Source organism: Tetrao urogallus (genome assembly GCF_951394365.1).
Source record: "Tetrao urogallus genome assembly, chromosome: 4".
In the NCBI taxonomy this organism is placed as follows: domain Eukaryota; kingdom Metazoa; phylum Chordata; class Aves; order Galliformes; family Phasianidae; genus Tetrao; species Tetrao urogallus.
In genome coordinates, this window is record NC_136817.1 from 11,351,962 (window position 1) to 11,368,204 (window position 16,243).

Below are 16,243 nucleotides of genomic sequence, written 5' to 3' on the forward strand. Positions count from 1 at the left end.
ATCAATAAAACCTCTCATACACAATTGAATGACTACAGAGGAAGAATAAAAAAAAAAAAAAAAAGCAGAGTTCACTCAAATAAGATTGAGAACAGGACTAGTAGAAAGCCTCACTAAAAACTATTTTTTTAACATTCTTTTAAGATGAGAGAAAACATTCCAGAACTCATTCTGAAATAGTAGAAGTATGAGATAAACCTAGTTTAGGAACTGGATCAAAAAGGCCAGAGAACACAGGCCCTCAAACTAGACGCACATGCTACATTCCACTCTCTCATGTGTTCCTACTGAGAATAGGAAAACCCTGAGAAAGGTTTTTATGATTCAAATGCTTGATCTCTGCAATCTTATGAACAAATAAGAATGAACAGTCCTCAGAAAGCAAGAAACTACATACTTGTAGAAACATTTCCATAGGCTAATTGAGATAGGGAATAGAATATAACTACATGATTATTTCTTCCAGAAAACTTTATGACAATTCTGTCATAGACACCATCCAGCAGCATGTGAACCAAAGTGCCTTGAAGATAAGCCTCCCGACTAAAATAACCTGCCAGCAACCAAGGGAGCAAGACCCAATTCTAGAAAGGACAGTCATAAAGATACCATTATAGCTACTGACAGTCATGTCAAGTACTTCATATTGGCTCTCATTGTCTATCACGTGCTAGGTGTACTTAGTTCTGAACGTCAAGGACAGCATTGTTGTGGGAACAGTGCTCCTTTCTGTCAAACAAACATTATTTTCTGTAAGTTTCCACTAGAAGTCAGGCTAAGTCTACTTTCCTAATGACATGAGAACTGCAGCTTTATGTTTTCCACTGAAGTGTTAAAGTTTCAGGAATAGAAACCCAAGTGTGATTTTTAAGATAAAACCCTGCTGACACATCTGCACGGAATATACCTGTGGATCCAACTCAGCCTGACAAACAATCCTCTTTGTGCCTTTACACATACAGAATGACACATTCTTAGTACTGTCTATGTATGCTAACACAACTTTTGCATTTTGATAAATTACTGGTTATTTGTTTTGCTGCTGGCCTGACACAAAGCACATTGCCTGTTTCTGCTTTTTTTTTTTTTTTTTAAACCTTGTTTACATCTTCATGTTTGCCACAAAGAAATACTACTTCAAATACTGGAAACACTCATTTGTACTGACACAAATGCACTTACAACTCTGAAGACACAACACAAGCTAGCAAGTTAGTAATGGTCCAACTAGCTCCTCATTTCTTCCACACTGGTACAGCTGCTTCCCCTCACCTCACTGCTAAACTGTTAAAGAGTCACAAGGTGCTCCCAGCTGCAGCTGCTCGTAAGTCGGTTGTCTTAAGCAGAAAATCAGGTGTAGTGACCTCCAGAATCAGTGGAGACAATGCCTGAAGGCCTTCTCAGTTCTTATCTGTCTCAAAATCTCCATTCTTTTCATGTTTTTGCTTACGCTTATCTCAAATCACATGTCAACTGCCAGCTTCCCTCTTTGAAGAATTGTTATGCTGGGTTAGTAGCAGCACACAGATGAATCAACATCAATTTTTGATTCAACCTTTCTGCACCTACTTGTCACATCCAACCGCACTACTCTTTGTAATGATTACTTCCCACAATTAAGCCTGCAAAGACAATCAGGTTAATCAAAGCAGATTTATAATTCTCTGGTTCTTCCCAGCCCCATTCTACAGTTTGGGGAAAAACAAGCAGGTCAAATACCCCTGAAAAATATTTCCCATTGGCTCACAACCTCTCCGTTTCAAAAATAAAAAAGCCATAGAGAACAAGCAGTCTTAGTATCTTCTCTGACACACAACAAAAACCCACCCCGGTTTACATCTTTTAAAGCAAATAGTAGTGTTCGGTATTGGATTTTCAAAATTTTCTTTCACAAATGGAATCTAAAACCAGAATTGAAAACGATTTGAGAACTGGGAATTTCGAGGACTGGGAAAAGGACTGTTGCAGAATGTGATAAGGGAGGGGAAAAAAGAGACAGTGAGATAGGTAACAGCTCTCTCTAACAATTCCCATATGCAGCATGCGGATCTCTTTACTACAGAAAGAGAGAACTTCCCTTCCAGAGATTTGGTGCTTCTCCAAGATCTTCTCCCTACCACACTGCTCCCTGAAGATGAAAGAACTGTCCTTCCAGACAGATACTTCATTGCATCTACTTCCTTGCTTTGCTCAATAACTAGGGTAAACTCAGCACTCAAGCAAATGGATAATGATCTTGAGTATCAAGGTGAAGTAACACATCACCTACCTTGAACCTTATAATTAGTTTATTTTACATTTTATTTTCCCTTGTTTTATAAACTTATCACAACACTAAAAATTGTATTCTCTCCCTGCATTCAAGAGTTTAATTACCAGGGCCTACAGCAACATACCAAAGCAGAGAGATTAAAAACAAATGATAAAATAAATGTTGCTATAAACTACAGTTTGTAAGGGAATAGTATTACAGATGTCATGTAAGGTACAGTTAAAACAAACGCTAATCAACTGCAGGAGCACATCTGATCCAGTATCACAAAGACATTCTACTTGTGCCCAGGCATCCAAACCCTCACTCAGATGACATGCCAGGTATGCTTGTACTGTTTTGAAATGTCCACTAGCTAACACACTTGCTTAAGAAGGCTAAAATAAAGGGGAAAAAAGGGTATTAAAGTGCTGAAATAGAGCAACAACATTTCTGCCTTTTCTGTCACACCACCACCAATGCCTTCATCCCATCATCTTATTCCCTTCTAACAATGCTTAAACGTAGCTGTGAAGAACATATAACTCCATCTCAATTGAACATTTATACTGCCAAAACCAAGTACCTTTTCAATTATTTTTTTAAGCTCTAAAGCATTCATGATCACTAGCAGAAACTATCTAGTGAGACTACATTGGTAAACTGCAATTATAAATCCCTACTAGTTTTGAAAAACCATTGACCAACAAATCTCCCAGCATGCTCTCCAAATACAGAACCTTCATTCCAACAGGAACTTTCAGTAAGAAAAAGGCCACAGGACCAGCAGACACTGATGTTCACACAAGCATAATGCAACACAACCCAGAAGGCGATTTTTCAGGGTTTTTTTTTGGATTCTGCCCTGTAGGTGCTAGCACAATGGAATTTCAGTACCATAATTGCCTCTTTATCTGCGTGCCAGCCTCAAAAATAACAGGTAAAAAGAAAAAATACACGTAAAACAAACATTCTCTATTTTAAATTACATGAATCACAAAATAAGTTTCTTTTAATTCACTAGTTCAAACAACGTAATTTATAACCATGACACAAATAGAGAAGAAGCACAAAAGGGAAAATGCAGAAATAACATAACGTTCCCAAGGTTCAGTTTACAAGGACCTCACACAAAGTTTTTGGTGTTTTTTTTTCTTTTTGCAACTCCTATTAGAAACAGTATTATTTGCTACAAATGCAGTAGCTGCCAAAAGCTATGATCCATCTAAAGCAAACATGTTTAAGATGGAAATAGAGTGTTAATGCTGAAGAAAGACAGAATTGAGTATACAAGTTTTCTTTTAAAAGCGCTGAAGCAACTGCAGTACAGCGTTAAGTCTGCTCAGCTTTCTGAGCAAAAACCCATTGCGTTTGCAGATAAGCACTGAAATCATAGAGGTACATTATGACAATAACGAAGTAATCAAATTTCAAGCTTTCTAATTAAACCTTTTTTTCCCTGCAGAAGGTTATTGGGAATTCAACACTAGCCATGGTTCACATGATAGAACAATGGGAAAATTTTCCGAATGGTTGAACGCTAACCCTGACAAGTGTGGAGAGCCAACTACAATACATTATATGGTAGCATAACCTGCCACCCACGTTGCTGAGAGAACAGCTTTCCAACACATGCACCACGCTGTAAAACCACTAAATCCCTTATTACACATTGTCCCTTACTTAAGGTGAAATACACTATCGCCCTCTTTTACAAGTTTGGGTGCTTTTTTAACAACTTTCATCTCTCAAGTTTATTTAGCAGTTAACCAAGCTGTTTTTCAGACTTCCCTCCCAATGCCATCTTTCCTGTTTTGTTTTCTATCCCAATTTATTTTTCTTGAATAGCACACATCAGCAGCTTCACTTGCACTTGCTTTGTTTTTTCATCCTACTTCCACCTGTGTTAAATTACCTACCTTTTTAAGGAAATGTTAAATAGATTATTAATCCAGTTATGGAGGCTTATTGTAGAACTTTTCTGTTTTGTTTTTTTTTTTTTTTTTTGGGGGGGGGGGGGTTCTTTTTTTTTCTTATTCTGATACACAACTCACTGGGGAAGAGACAAACTGGTTCCACCATACTTCTGACTGGAAGCCCTGGTATTCTGTTACTTACTGTGGTTCTTTTCCATTGTTAAGCTCTTCAAATGTATTCAAAAGACAAACTGCCACATTACACACAGTTACAGACACTGACATCTATGTAAGTCAGATATTACTGTAGAACAACAAACACTCCACCCTCATTACAACACGCTGTGGTTACTGGCCAAAGATCTTTGCCTTTTCTGAAAAAGGGTACATGATAAAGGCAGGCCAGCAAAAGAAATTATACAATCATCAGACTTGAGTGACAGTAGAAGTAACAGCAATTGTCCAAAAACGTAATTCTGAATAGGCAAAGTGAACAACTTCATGATTTTAAGAATGCATTTAATCTCATGCTATGAAAAGATGCCTAAAAACATTAGTATACTAAGCCTTCTTTCTTAATGATGCCTTACTCCATATCACCACCACCACCCCCCAAATATCTCCACTCCTCCACAAGTCTGCTGTTTGAATCACTGCATTCCAAGATAGTTGGAGGATATGCACAGTTTCTTCGGGGGCTTTCAGCTACAGCTTCACTGGCAATAGCCATTTTATTTGCAAGTGTTTCTATTCTACTGACAAGGTCAATTAATCCAAAGAACTATTGGTTGTTCTGTTTGATAGCTCAGTGTATTTATTCAAGCAAGCACTTTTATAACCCACAATTGAATGCAGACAGTTACCCTTGTAAACACAACTGTCCACAGGGATTTTCACTACATTTGGAGCATGTAAAAGAAAAACATGCCTTTCTTCCCTCAGCCTGATAGCCTCCAAGTTTGATTACAGCTTGAATTTCAGGGAACGAGAGGAAGAGGGATGGGCTACTGTTTTTAAATGTATATGATCTATTGTACTTAAATATACATATTTGTACTAACTCCTAGAATCTAAAGAACACAGACATTTCAGTGATCTCTCTGGGATCTCCAATCATGTGGTAGCACAATCAAAGACATTGCTCTACTCAAGCATTGGAAAAAAAACCCTGCAGTTTAAAAGAAACAGACACTATACATAGCATGAAGGGTTAAAGACCACAGAAAATGCTTTCACAAAAGCCACCAACACAACAGAAGGTCTAAGTAGCATGTGTGTGTCTGTGTGTGTGTGTGTAGGAGCTGGGGGGCAATCAGCTGCAGAAGTAGATGGAGGGAAAAAAAAAAAAAGCAATGAGCACTACCCAGCTTCAACTAGAACTTGTTTAGATCAGCAGCACAGCCAACTTTGCTGCCAGCAGAACTTAATACGCTGCTCTTCACCAGTCTAGTTCTTTCTCAACAAATCCTTTAGGGATTAGAAAATAAAAGGCTAACTATCATGGCTAAGTGGCATTTTATCTTGTGCCTGTATCCTACCGGTTTTTAAGTTACATACATTTTAACTCCAAAAAATGCAAAGCCTAGTCAAATCACTTGAGAACTCCATGGAACAAAAGACTATCACAGATGATGAACAAGGAAATATGGATTCCATAAAGCAATAAACATAGTGAATAACAGGTATTAAGAGTAGACATATACTGTGAATATTTCTATTTCATTCATGTTAAAAGCATTGCTGAAAACATTATTTTTCAGAAGAAAAGGTGCTGAAGTAAGTTGAGTCAGATAACAAAGGCCTTATTGAAGTTGATAAACAAGTGAGATCAAAAGATGTTAAGGGTTGGAAGGGGGAGCATGTTACTTCAGGATAGAAGAAGGATCTATTACCATAAGCACATACGGTGCTCTACCTCAGATTTTCTAGGTAGATAAATTATACCAGTGAAAGCCAGACAGTTCTAGACAGAACTACTTCATTTGAACAAAACTGTCAGGCCCACACAAACAATGTGGTCCCACTGAACACCACAATTACAAGTCTCAGCCAGGTTAATAAAAATACTAGAAATGAGCTTTTGTAAAAGCACAAATTCAAATAAAACAGAACTATTGGTAGATCTTCAGCCTAGCTACTTTGTAGCTGTAATGCTGTAAAACAATAGAAAACCATGACAACAGACTAGCAAAGTCCTAGGTTGCAGAAAGCGAGGATAAGCTCAAATGAAGCAACTGTGGACACAGAAACAAAGAATCTCCTTACCCTTGGAAGGACTCAGGTATCTCCTAGATACCTTTGCCTCCGCTGCCAACCCTTACATGAGGTCTAGGAAGGGGTGGATCCTGCCCTCTGCCCCTTGTGCTCACTCAGGTACATTGCATGCACCTGAGCTCCCCTGAGTTGGCCCTGCCTTCCACCAGGTGCTCAATCACTGCTTCAGGCCATGACTTAGCATTTCTGCTACACTAGTGTAAGAAAAAATAGAAAGTGCCTTCAGAGAGTCTGATAAAGCACTGCTCACTGCTATGTTAGGAAGTGGTTGACTATCAGGGTTCAGACTCCCAATGCTGTGCTACAGTTTTATCTACATCTACTTGTTGCCATAAAAGCCACACTGCACCCCGGAAACCCTCCTCATACCTCAGTTCCTCCTTACTGAGTTGCTCCCAGGTGTCGCTCAGGTAATAAGGACAATCTGATGTTGACTTCAACTTGAAATATTGGTTCAACAGCATATAGAATTTGCACAGATAACAAACAAATCACCTTTCCTCCAAAATGACTAACGCTATCATTTTTATGAAGTACTAATATCATCCTATATACTTCAAAAGCATTGACGAAGTGTAAATTTGCAGTCTGATTCCTGTGTTTCCCACAAAGTCATAATTATATCACCACCATTTCCTTATTTTTTGATGTTAACTGAAAAAAATGTTAATTCAGAAAGTTCATGCATTTGGCTCTCACTGCAACCTGCTCCCATCTGCCAAAGGAAGAACTAAAATGATACACTGGAGAACAGTCAGTCTACGAAAAATTCTTTTGTCACATCAGAGAACAGTTTCCTTACACACAACTTGTAATTGGAGTTAAGCTCTCTACACCCAAAAAAAAAAAAACAAACCATGTAGTTAAAGCATCTAAATAACAAGCATTGTAAGAATTCCTTCAAACCCTCCTACTACAGCTTCACGAACAGAACAATTCCATCAAACACACACTATGAAACAGGTAGGCAGTGTATACCAGTGATGTTAATTAGATCATGAATTATCTTGCCTTTTCTCATTGCAATGGCGTAGAGAGAAAATCTTTTTCACTTTTGTGTGAAGAATCACATGCATTTCCTAATTCCTCTTCCATGATGAAGCTTAGACCGAATAATCATGACCAACATTATAAACCCAGACTCTTTCAGTTGCTAGCCTCAAGTTCCCCTGAGAAAAGCTCTGTGCTTCATCAAGTTCCTCACTTCCATCGAGCTGTTGTCACTTTCTTTGACACTGTTTTTCCTCTGCTTCACAAGTCAAACTGACAGTATTAAAAATACAAGGCTTCTTTAACATTCCTTTCCCTAATTGACTCCCTTTATAGGAAAGAAAAGGTGCCTTCAGAAAGATTAAATTTTGAATACTGGGACACAAAACAAGAAAAAAAGATCTACATGCAGCATACAACGTAGAATAGTTTAGGTTTTCTTATTTTGTTTTTCAATTTACAGGATCCAATAGAAGAGGTTTCTCTTAGGATGCCATTTCAAAGCACGCAAAGATAAAAACACTGCAGTGTGTGGGCCAACAAGAATCAGCCCACACACTATATCTATTCCTAAATGATAGAGCTAACGTGGATCTCACTGTACGCACGTCTCACATGCACAGAATGTTGTTCTAGTAACTGCATTTCTCATGATTCCATGGGAAGCTTTCCCAATTTACTACTATTTCAGGACATCCAAAGCAAAACAACTCCAATTCTTCACCTAATTTCCAAAGTTTGACACATACGCTGGTTGGCATCCCGAAGCACAAGAATGATGAGCAGGTCATATCTCCATAGATACGGGCAGGGAACAGTGGTGTTATTCACCTGCCTTTCTTAACTAAACAACATTTCCTGTCAACATCCCAGACTGGCAAAACATCCTCTCTGTTGAAATGCAGGAACAGCATGCAGTAGTTGCATGAATTATAAACCATTTTGTTTCCTTAATTTGACCCTTCCCCTTGGCATCCATCACAAGATTTAAAGAAATAAAACAAAAAATACCAGTGGATCATTTTTCTCCCCTGCTGTGAAAATTTCCAGTACGGATAAATTTTCATATACAATTACCAGATGATTTATGGCATGCTGGTGAAGCAAATCCATATTCAATTAGCAAAACAGCAAGATAAAAATGAAAAAGCTGGTTTGACGATCTCACCTACAGAACATCCTAGAGATAGAAAAGACAGACCACATTCTAAATGCTATCAAACTAGACTTCATCCTCTCTTAGCATCAGATTTATTTTGTAGAATGCTAATCAAATATTTTAAATGATAATCTGAACTCAAGAAATAAGTGGGGATTAGAACTGCATCTTTTCTTACACTTAAGAACATGAAAGAAGGGTTTCTAGCTGAAATACTTTAAGCTCAGTCAGGAGGCTAAATCAATTATCAGCTCAGATCTTCAGAGTCAAGTCATTTAAAATGCATCCTAGACATCTCAGACACTCAAAAATAGTAAACTTACTTACTCCATTAGCTTGCAACAATACTGCATTAAGTTCACCTCTCATTGATTGTCAGAATCTACGATCACCTCACATACAGAAAACAGATCAGCAGCTAATACGTCTCAGAAATCCACCCTCCCCAGTACAGGCAGCGGACGCTCTATATTACAGTATAGCCTAAATTTCCCTGTTTTTAAGACAAGCTCCCTCAGTTTGGGCATTTTTCCCGAGTGACAACACTTGGCTGTAACGCAGTCTCTTCACTCAGCACAGAAGTGTCCCTATCCGTGGTGCTCAGCCCAAATGCCACTGCACAACAGGACAGCTGTGCTTGCTATGGGTCTGGAGCAAGAGGCTACAAAGCATGAATCAAAACCCGAAGGGTGAGAAAATCTGACAAGATACTCAGCAAGTAGCAGCCATACTGCCTAGCAAAAAGCAGAAGGCCCACACTTGCCAGCAAAGATAGCAAGGTAACAGGAATTTCATCTGAGTCTTCAAAATCATCTCCATAACTGAGTCCTGATAAAAACCATTATGGCTGACTCTGTTCCAAGAAAAACAAACACACAATAGAGTCCAGGCAGACCTCTTCACAGCAAATTCTAATGCTTTTTTATTATTCTTTGATGCAAGTTCTACTAGGTAGGACTGCCAGCAACAAAACATCTTCCCACCCCATCTATGACTGATCAGCAATGGACCACTGTATCTACAAGGTTTGTTAACCACACTAGTTACCCTGCTTCAGCATTAACAGTTTGCAAAGCAAGCAAATAGCAAACACTTGAATTACTGAGGTTTCTGAAAGCCACAATCTTACCCATGTGCAGACCAGCCCTAGTGCATCAAGAACATCCACGGTCTGCAGCTTTTCTCCAGTGAAGTATTTCTGGTTTTTCCCTTTCAAACCCGAACATCAATACATCCTGCCTAGTATGTGAATTATTACTACCTTGACACAGTTGTAAAAGCACACCCATTTAAAAGCAGAGCATACAGAGCAATGCCATACATGGGCAATTGTTTTCCTTTCCCTGAACTACAGGAACAAGTAAACGAAGAACACATCTTCCGAATAAGAAACTGTGCTAAGTCCAACAAATATGCTGGAAGAGAATTCCTAATGGAATTTGAATAGGCAAATGACTTCCTGTTTCATCTCTAGTTACTGACAAGACATAAACACTATATTTGACTGCTGAGTCTTCTATAAGGCACAGCAGAATAGACAACTTGGCCTCGTTTGTAGGAGTTCTACCTCTAAAAGAAGCATAAACTTGGAGACGAAACGCTAGCATCTTCCCAAATGTGAAACAACCTTTTTATGATAAGACGTACTTCTGATCATCTCAATGCCTTGAAAGACATACAAAGGCAATTAGCAAGAGAAGTATGATATGAAGACTAATGGTCTTCTGCAACAAACTTTCTGCTCACTTCCTTTACAGCAAGTTATTACCATGCTGTTACAAAGAGTAGTAAGTTCTCATATGCTTCAGTCTAGATGCTGTTTAAAACAGGCCTCTAGAAACTACCGTGTCCATATGAAATAATCTGTACCATTATGTTGGAGAACTCTGAGGCAGGAAGTGAGACAACATCTGCTCTCTAAACAGACGTGAGAGACGTCTTGCTGCACACCTCTTAACTGTAGCTCCTCCAGCTGAGCAAGAAGTCAATACTGTCAGATTGCAAGAGCTGTTCTCACCCACGGGATGAGGGACAAATAACTTGTTTCTAGAGATTGAAGAAATAATTTCATTTTGAATTCCAAATTAAGACATTTTTACAAGCCTAGACAACAATATAAAGCTCATGGTATATTATGGATTAGACTTGGACATTGTACTCTATCAAAAACCAGACCATTGGGGAAAAAAAATAGCACGGAAGCATCACAGGACTTTCATGAGACATTGAGCTGGGCAAGAATCCACTGAAAAATGTAAAAATTATTCGAATCCACAACCTGGTTAATCAGTTCTGAAGCCAACGGCATAATCATTGTGTAATTAAGTAGATTCTCTCAAGAGTTCATCTGTTCACATTGCTTTAATAACCTGTGTGTCAGGGAGGCTGAAGAAATTAAGTTGTTTGAGGATTGAAGAAAAAACTTAAAATACATTCTGAATACCATGCAGATCAGTAAACATGAACACCAATAGCAACATTTAACATCAGAGTGCCCAGAGAATCAATAATGGGCATTTTACAGCATCAAAGTACTGCAGCTCATTAGTAAGCAGCTTGCCCACATTTTCTTCAGTTTTGAAGATTAAACACACAAACATGTGTTACGCATAAGAATTGCTGCTCTCCTGCAACTTATCACAGTCACATTAATTTAGTATAAATGTTACTACAAACATTTCACAGGCAAGTGCCTTCTTTTTTAAATTAAATACTCTATGTATGTAATCTTGTGTTTAAGAAGGAAAAAAACTGAGTCAGGAGAAAAACTCAGAAACCAAGAACATAAATATGCTTATAACAAACAGCACAAGCTCAAAGTTCTTCTGGAAATCCATCTTATTGTTTATACAGACCTTTAACGCATATACCCTCAATACTGGAAGCTCACCACTTTTTAAGAAACTTACGTTTTTGAGATACACGCAGAATGCTACAGTAAATATTATAAAAGAGCAACCATTTAAATTACTGGAAGAGTTGACTACATACACAAAATCAGAAACTGATCAATAGGGACAACAATGACATCTAGTGGACACTCACAAAACAGACTTCAAGGCTAGCAAGGAAAAGAAACCTGGTTTTAGAGTTCGACAAGGTGAAACAAATTGCTAAGCTGTAATAAAGAGGAAAAGACAGAACATGATGAAAGCTTCTGGTGTGCCGATGCATTTCTTAGCAGAATATTTCAAAAGTGTTCAAGTTTCTTCCATTTAAGACCTAGCCTAAGCCTAGTGCTGTTCTTTCAAAGTTTTGGACAACTAATCTGAGTTAAAAAAAAAATGCCGAGTGGAACCTAGCATAGCACAGGCACACACGTTTACTAAGCTTCCTACCCCCTCCTCCATATCTACAACATTCAAACAAGAACAGTTTGAGTAGAACTGAGAAGATAGAAAAACGAAAGGGAAACAATAAAAAGCATCAAAGTGCAACTTCAGACCACTATAAAAACATTGCTTTTCCAGTCATTGCTCATCCTTCTCTTATTGTGAGATCAGGCACGTAAGGGGCTTAAGATAAACCTTTCCAACATGCAACCCTATAGCAGCAGAGGACCAAAGATGAGGAAGCTGGAAAATGAGGTTACCATAATGAAGAATTTTCCAATGTACCAACTCATGAGTAACTCAATTAGTTTAGCTGGCAAACTACTACAAAGGTAACAGCTACTTTTGCTGTTTACCAAAAGCCAGTACATAAACAAAACTAAGTAGTTCAAGCATCTCAAATCCCACCACAGTGCTTGTTCCAAACAAACTTCATCCTGGCTAAAGGTGCCATCATAAACAACACTGGTTCAATTGTTGCATTCTTCTAATACGTCCTATTGAAAATGACAAGCACCAAATATCACAGCTATGGAAGTGGAAGTCACACTGTTCATCAAAGCGCCCAGACTAAAATAACGTATCCGTCTGAGTGCTGAATGACTGCCCACTATAATCATCACATGCCATACACACAACACTTGTGACATACAAAGCCATAACTGAAGTTCATAGTTTTAAATTCTGACCCCAGACAAGACTCAATAGTCCAGTAATCCTTTCACAAAAATCATTTACATTATGACTGTTTTCTTTCTCCTCTTCCCTCATTCTAAAGCCTAAACTTGGAAATGCTTGCTTTTTTTTTTTTTTTAACTCTTCTTTTTTGTGTATATCATGCATAGGGCTTTCAGATGCTTCATATCTACCAATTCTAAACAGTTCTGTACTGAAGACCCCATTCTATCATCCATTACAGGATCCATATAGCAAACCTGTTACAACCATGCTGGTAATCAAAATCTGAAAGAGCAACCCAAAGAACTTAAAAAAAATAAATAAATAAAAGCAAATACTGAAACAAATCCAGACACTTCACCACTCCAAGAACAATGACACATCACCACAAACAACATTTTTGTCACATCAAATGCACTAAGAAAAGGGGGCTATTTCAAGGTGAAGGACAAAATATTATTGACCTACCCGGATTTCCTGGAGATTATGAAAATTATTTCCCACTCTGACAGAGATTTTGCTTGGAGTGTAGCTTTCATCAGACTTGTAGTCTGCATAGATACATAATGTCTTCACTGTTGTTTTTCGTCTGCAAGAAATAGCAGAAGTGTGTAAGCATCCCAAAGAAAGACATTCATGAAGAGTCTGATGCTATAACACAATATGAGGGTATACTGATAAATAAGAACCTTACTCTAAAGCAACAGGTGTTAGCACATGGAGTAGCACACACACTAGAACTGCACCAGTATCTGTTGTCTGTCTTCATAAAGCTCACAATACAAAAAATTACAACAAAAAGGCAAGATGCCAAATGAGTGCTTCTATGTGATGAAACATACGGTTGGTTTACTAAACACGGGCTCTACTACTATAACAAAATGCGACTCTGCATCTTCAGAGTTTGGTTAGAAGACTGAAAACATCCTAAAGCCAATCTTCTCAATCACAGCAAAACAGAAAAATAAAAGGTTTTTCAGGTCATCGGCTAAATGCAGGACTGCTTTAAAAGCAGACAACTACCCTTTGAATTACACTCAATGACAGGAAAAATTAAGACTCTAATGTGACCTTACATAGGTAAATGTGAAATTGCTACAAATGGCCTACTCCTAACAATTCCTTTTTGTTGATCATTTAGGAATTTAACAGCCATAACATCATTTCAAATACTCATCTTTGTAAGTGCTTTTTAACTGGCCCTTTGCCCGTTAGGTCATACAGGATTACTTCAGGAGCCCCTGCACTTCCACAACTCCAGTCCTGGCGAATAGACATCAACACAAAGTTACACAAAATGGTCTAAGTCATAAGGAGACATTTTTATTACCGAAATTGGATGTTCACCAAATGAGGCTGCGATCCATCCGACTGCCAGTACGTTTCCAGATTATCATCTCGTAACTGATCCACCCCAAATCCTAAGGCAAAGAGAACATAACAGTCTTGAACATTGTTATTTGTGATGCCTACATCACAGTTTTTTTGTTGTTTGTTTTTTTTTTTTTTTACAGCAGTTATGAATTGACAAATGTATTCTCAGCTTTAAGGAAATATTTCCAAATACTCAATCTGTACTCGTGACACAACTACAACAAGAGTCTGCCAACAAAAGCTCAGTACTAGAGTGCCCTCACGTTATCTCTTATTGAGGTCTGCAGCATTTTTAATCATTCAACATGTTGTCCAATTCCAAATGGTAGAAACTAATTCATAACAAATGCAAGAAAAATGCTTAAGACTTCCATGTGTCTACATATTCTATAACCAAACCACTGAACTAAATGAAAATCACTAAGACACCATTCCATTACTAGAAAATTTTAGCAGAAGTCGTATTTTCTTTACAAGTTGCTTCTTGAGATATTTTTGTAAGCTAATGCTGTAACATTTAAATAAAAAAAACACATTTTTTCCCTTCTTTCATTATCCTTCTACTCATCACATCTTTTTAACAATTCTCACACAAGTTAAAGTTTTCATTTAGCAGTCTAAGTTCTACCTGCAATAAAAAAAACCCTTTATTCTAGTGAAGTAACTGAGTAATGAAGTATTTATCTCCAAGGATACCAGACCAACAGGTTCCAGCCTGAGCACAACATTACGACAACGTAACCATTGACTCCAGGGTGCAGGAAAATAATAGATCCGTTCCCAACAGATATTCCTGGAATAGCAACTTAATCACTCTGAGTGAAAAGAACACGGATTATCAGATTTGTAGAGGATACAGTTATAACTTCCAAATGCCTTAAGTATGAACTAGGCCAAAATTACTTACAGTGACACTTCCGCATACATCAGATCTGGTTTTATAAGTGGCAATTTTTCATGAAAACATACAATGTTAAACTAAATAGCAAAATTTATAATTAATCCTTACATCAATTTTTGTGATTTTTACCTGGTTTACAAGAAGAAAGTGACCAAACTGCTTGTGAGCCTATTTCTCTTACAGTACCCGTCCTCTCTAGCTGCTTTGGATCAGCACCAGGCGGTGTCTTGTTTGGGGTAGTCATTTCTAATTAAAAAATTAAAGTTAGCTACATTTTCACAGTGATAAAAAAAAAACATAAGGACGACATTTGTTCAAATAAAGCATTAACCCTGTGACCTCACATTTATATAAATGATGCACTCTAAAGACTACTGTAGACATATCACTCTAATACATACAGTTCCACACAGATGCAAAAATATGCACCTCAAGTTGATGTGCACCGAAAACACTCACAAGGTATTTTATTTACTTCACTCTTTTCACACATACTGAGCTAGTTTCAGGCGTGGGATTTTTTTTTTTTTTTTGCTGCTGTTGTTTGTCTGGTGTTGTTTGTTTTTTTTTTTAAAGAAATGAAAAAAAGCCCTGTTGATTTAAATGTTAGCACTACAACTTCACTTAAATGGAAGCGGGGAAGGGAAGCCATCTTATTCTGCACATGCAGAAATCAGAGCAAGTCCATCCTCCCAAAGATACTTTTTCAAAACAGGAAGGCATAGTTTAAACAAATCATGTAGTCCTTAATTTAGTAGAGGTTCATTATTGCCACACGCATCCAGAGACAATTCCCCTCAACTTCACTTTTTACCTGCAATCACTGAGCTGTGAGTTACACTGCTCAAGTAATCGCATTCACTTTCACCCCTCCACTAGTGCCATACACAGAAGACCAGATGCTATTCTCCATATCATACAGAGCACCTTTACTACCTCCAGCAAAATGCCACAGAAGCCTTGCATATACTTAAAAAAAAAAAAAAATTCCTAATAAATCCCCTCCATGCAAGCAATCACAATAGAAGTCTAGGATTAAACATAAAGTACTGAGAAGTCAGGGAAGAAGACTCAAATTCTAATCCTTTGTTCATAATAAAAATGAAGTCAAGGAAAAGTCTCTCAGTACCCAGCTAGACACTGAATGGGACACTGGATTCCTTCAGTGCCCACAGAGTACAGAGCTGGGTCACTGCAAAGCTAATGCAGGTCAGCAAGAAAGCCAGCATTAGCTATGTAAGACTAACCGCAAAGCTTACAACTTCTGTGGGACATTAGAGATCTGAGTTCTGTAGTACATATTTGTCTGCACCAGGGATTTGCTATTAGCCCTTCTTCTCCCCCACCTTGTTTTTCTTTTTGTAGATA

At 37.9% G+C, this 16,243-nt stretch overlaps 1 protein-coding gene across 2 annotated transcripts in view; it reads right to left on the reverse strand.

The window, feature by feature from the left end:
• Window positions 1–15,119, reverse strand: part of ANAPC10 (anaphase promoting complex subunit 10) — a gene marked incomplete at both ends in the record, with an annotated part of 31,635 nt that extends 16,516 nt beyond the window's left edge. The window contains 3 exons of one of the 2 annotated variants that reach the window (XM_079534353.1): window positions 13,069–13,189; window positions 13,931–14,021; window positions 15,005–15,119. In XM_079534353.1, coding sequence (XP_079390479.1) covers window positions 13,069–13,189; window positions 13,931–14,021; window positions 15,005–15,119 — 327 coding nt within the window. The remainder of the gene's footprint in view (window positions 1–13,068; window positions 13,190–13,930; window positions 14,022–15,004) is intronic. The other variant, XM_079534354.1, reaches the window with a different exon arrangement.
• Window positions 15,120–16,243: the final 1,124 nt, after the last annotated feature.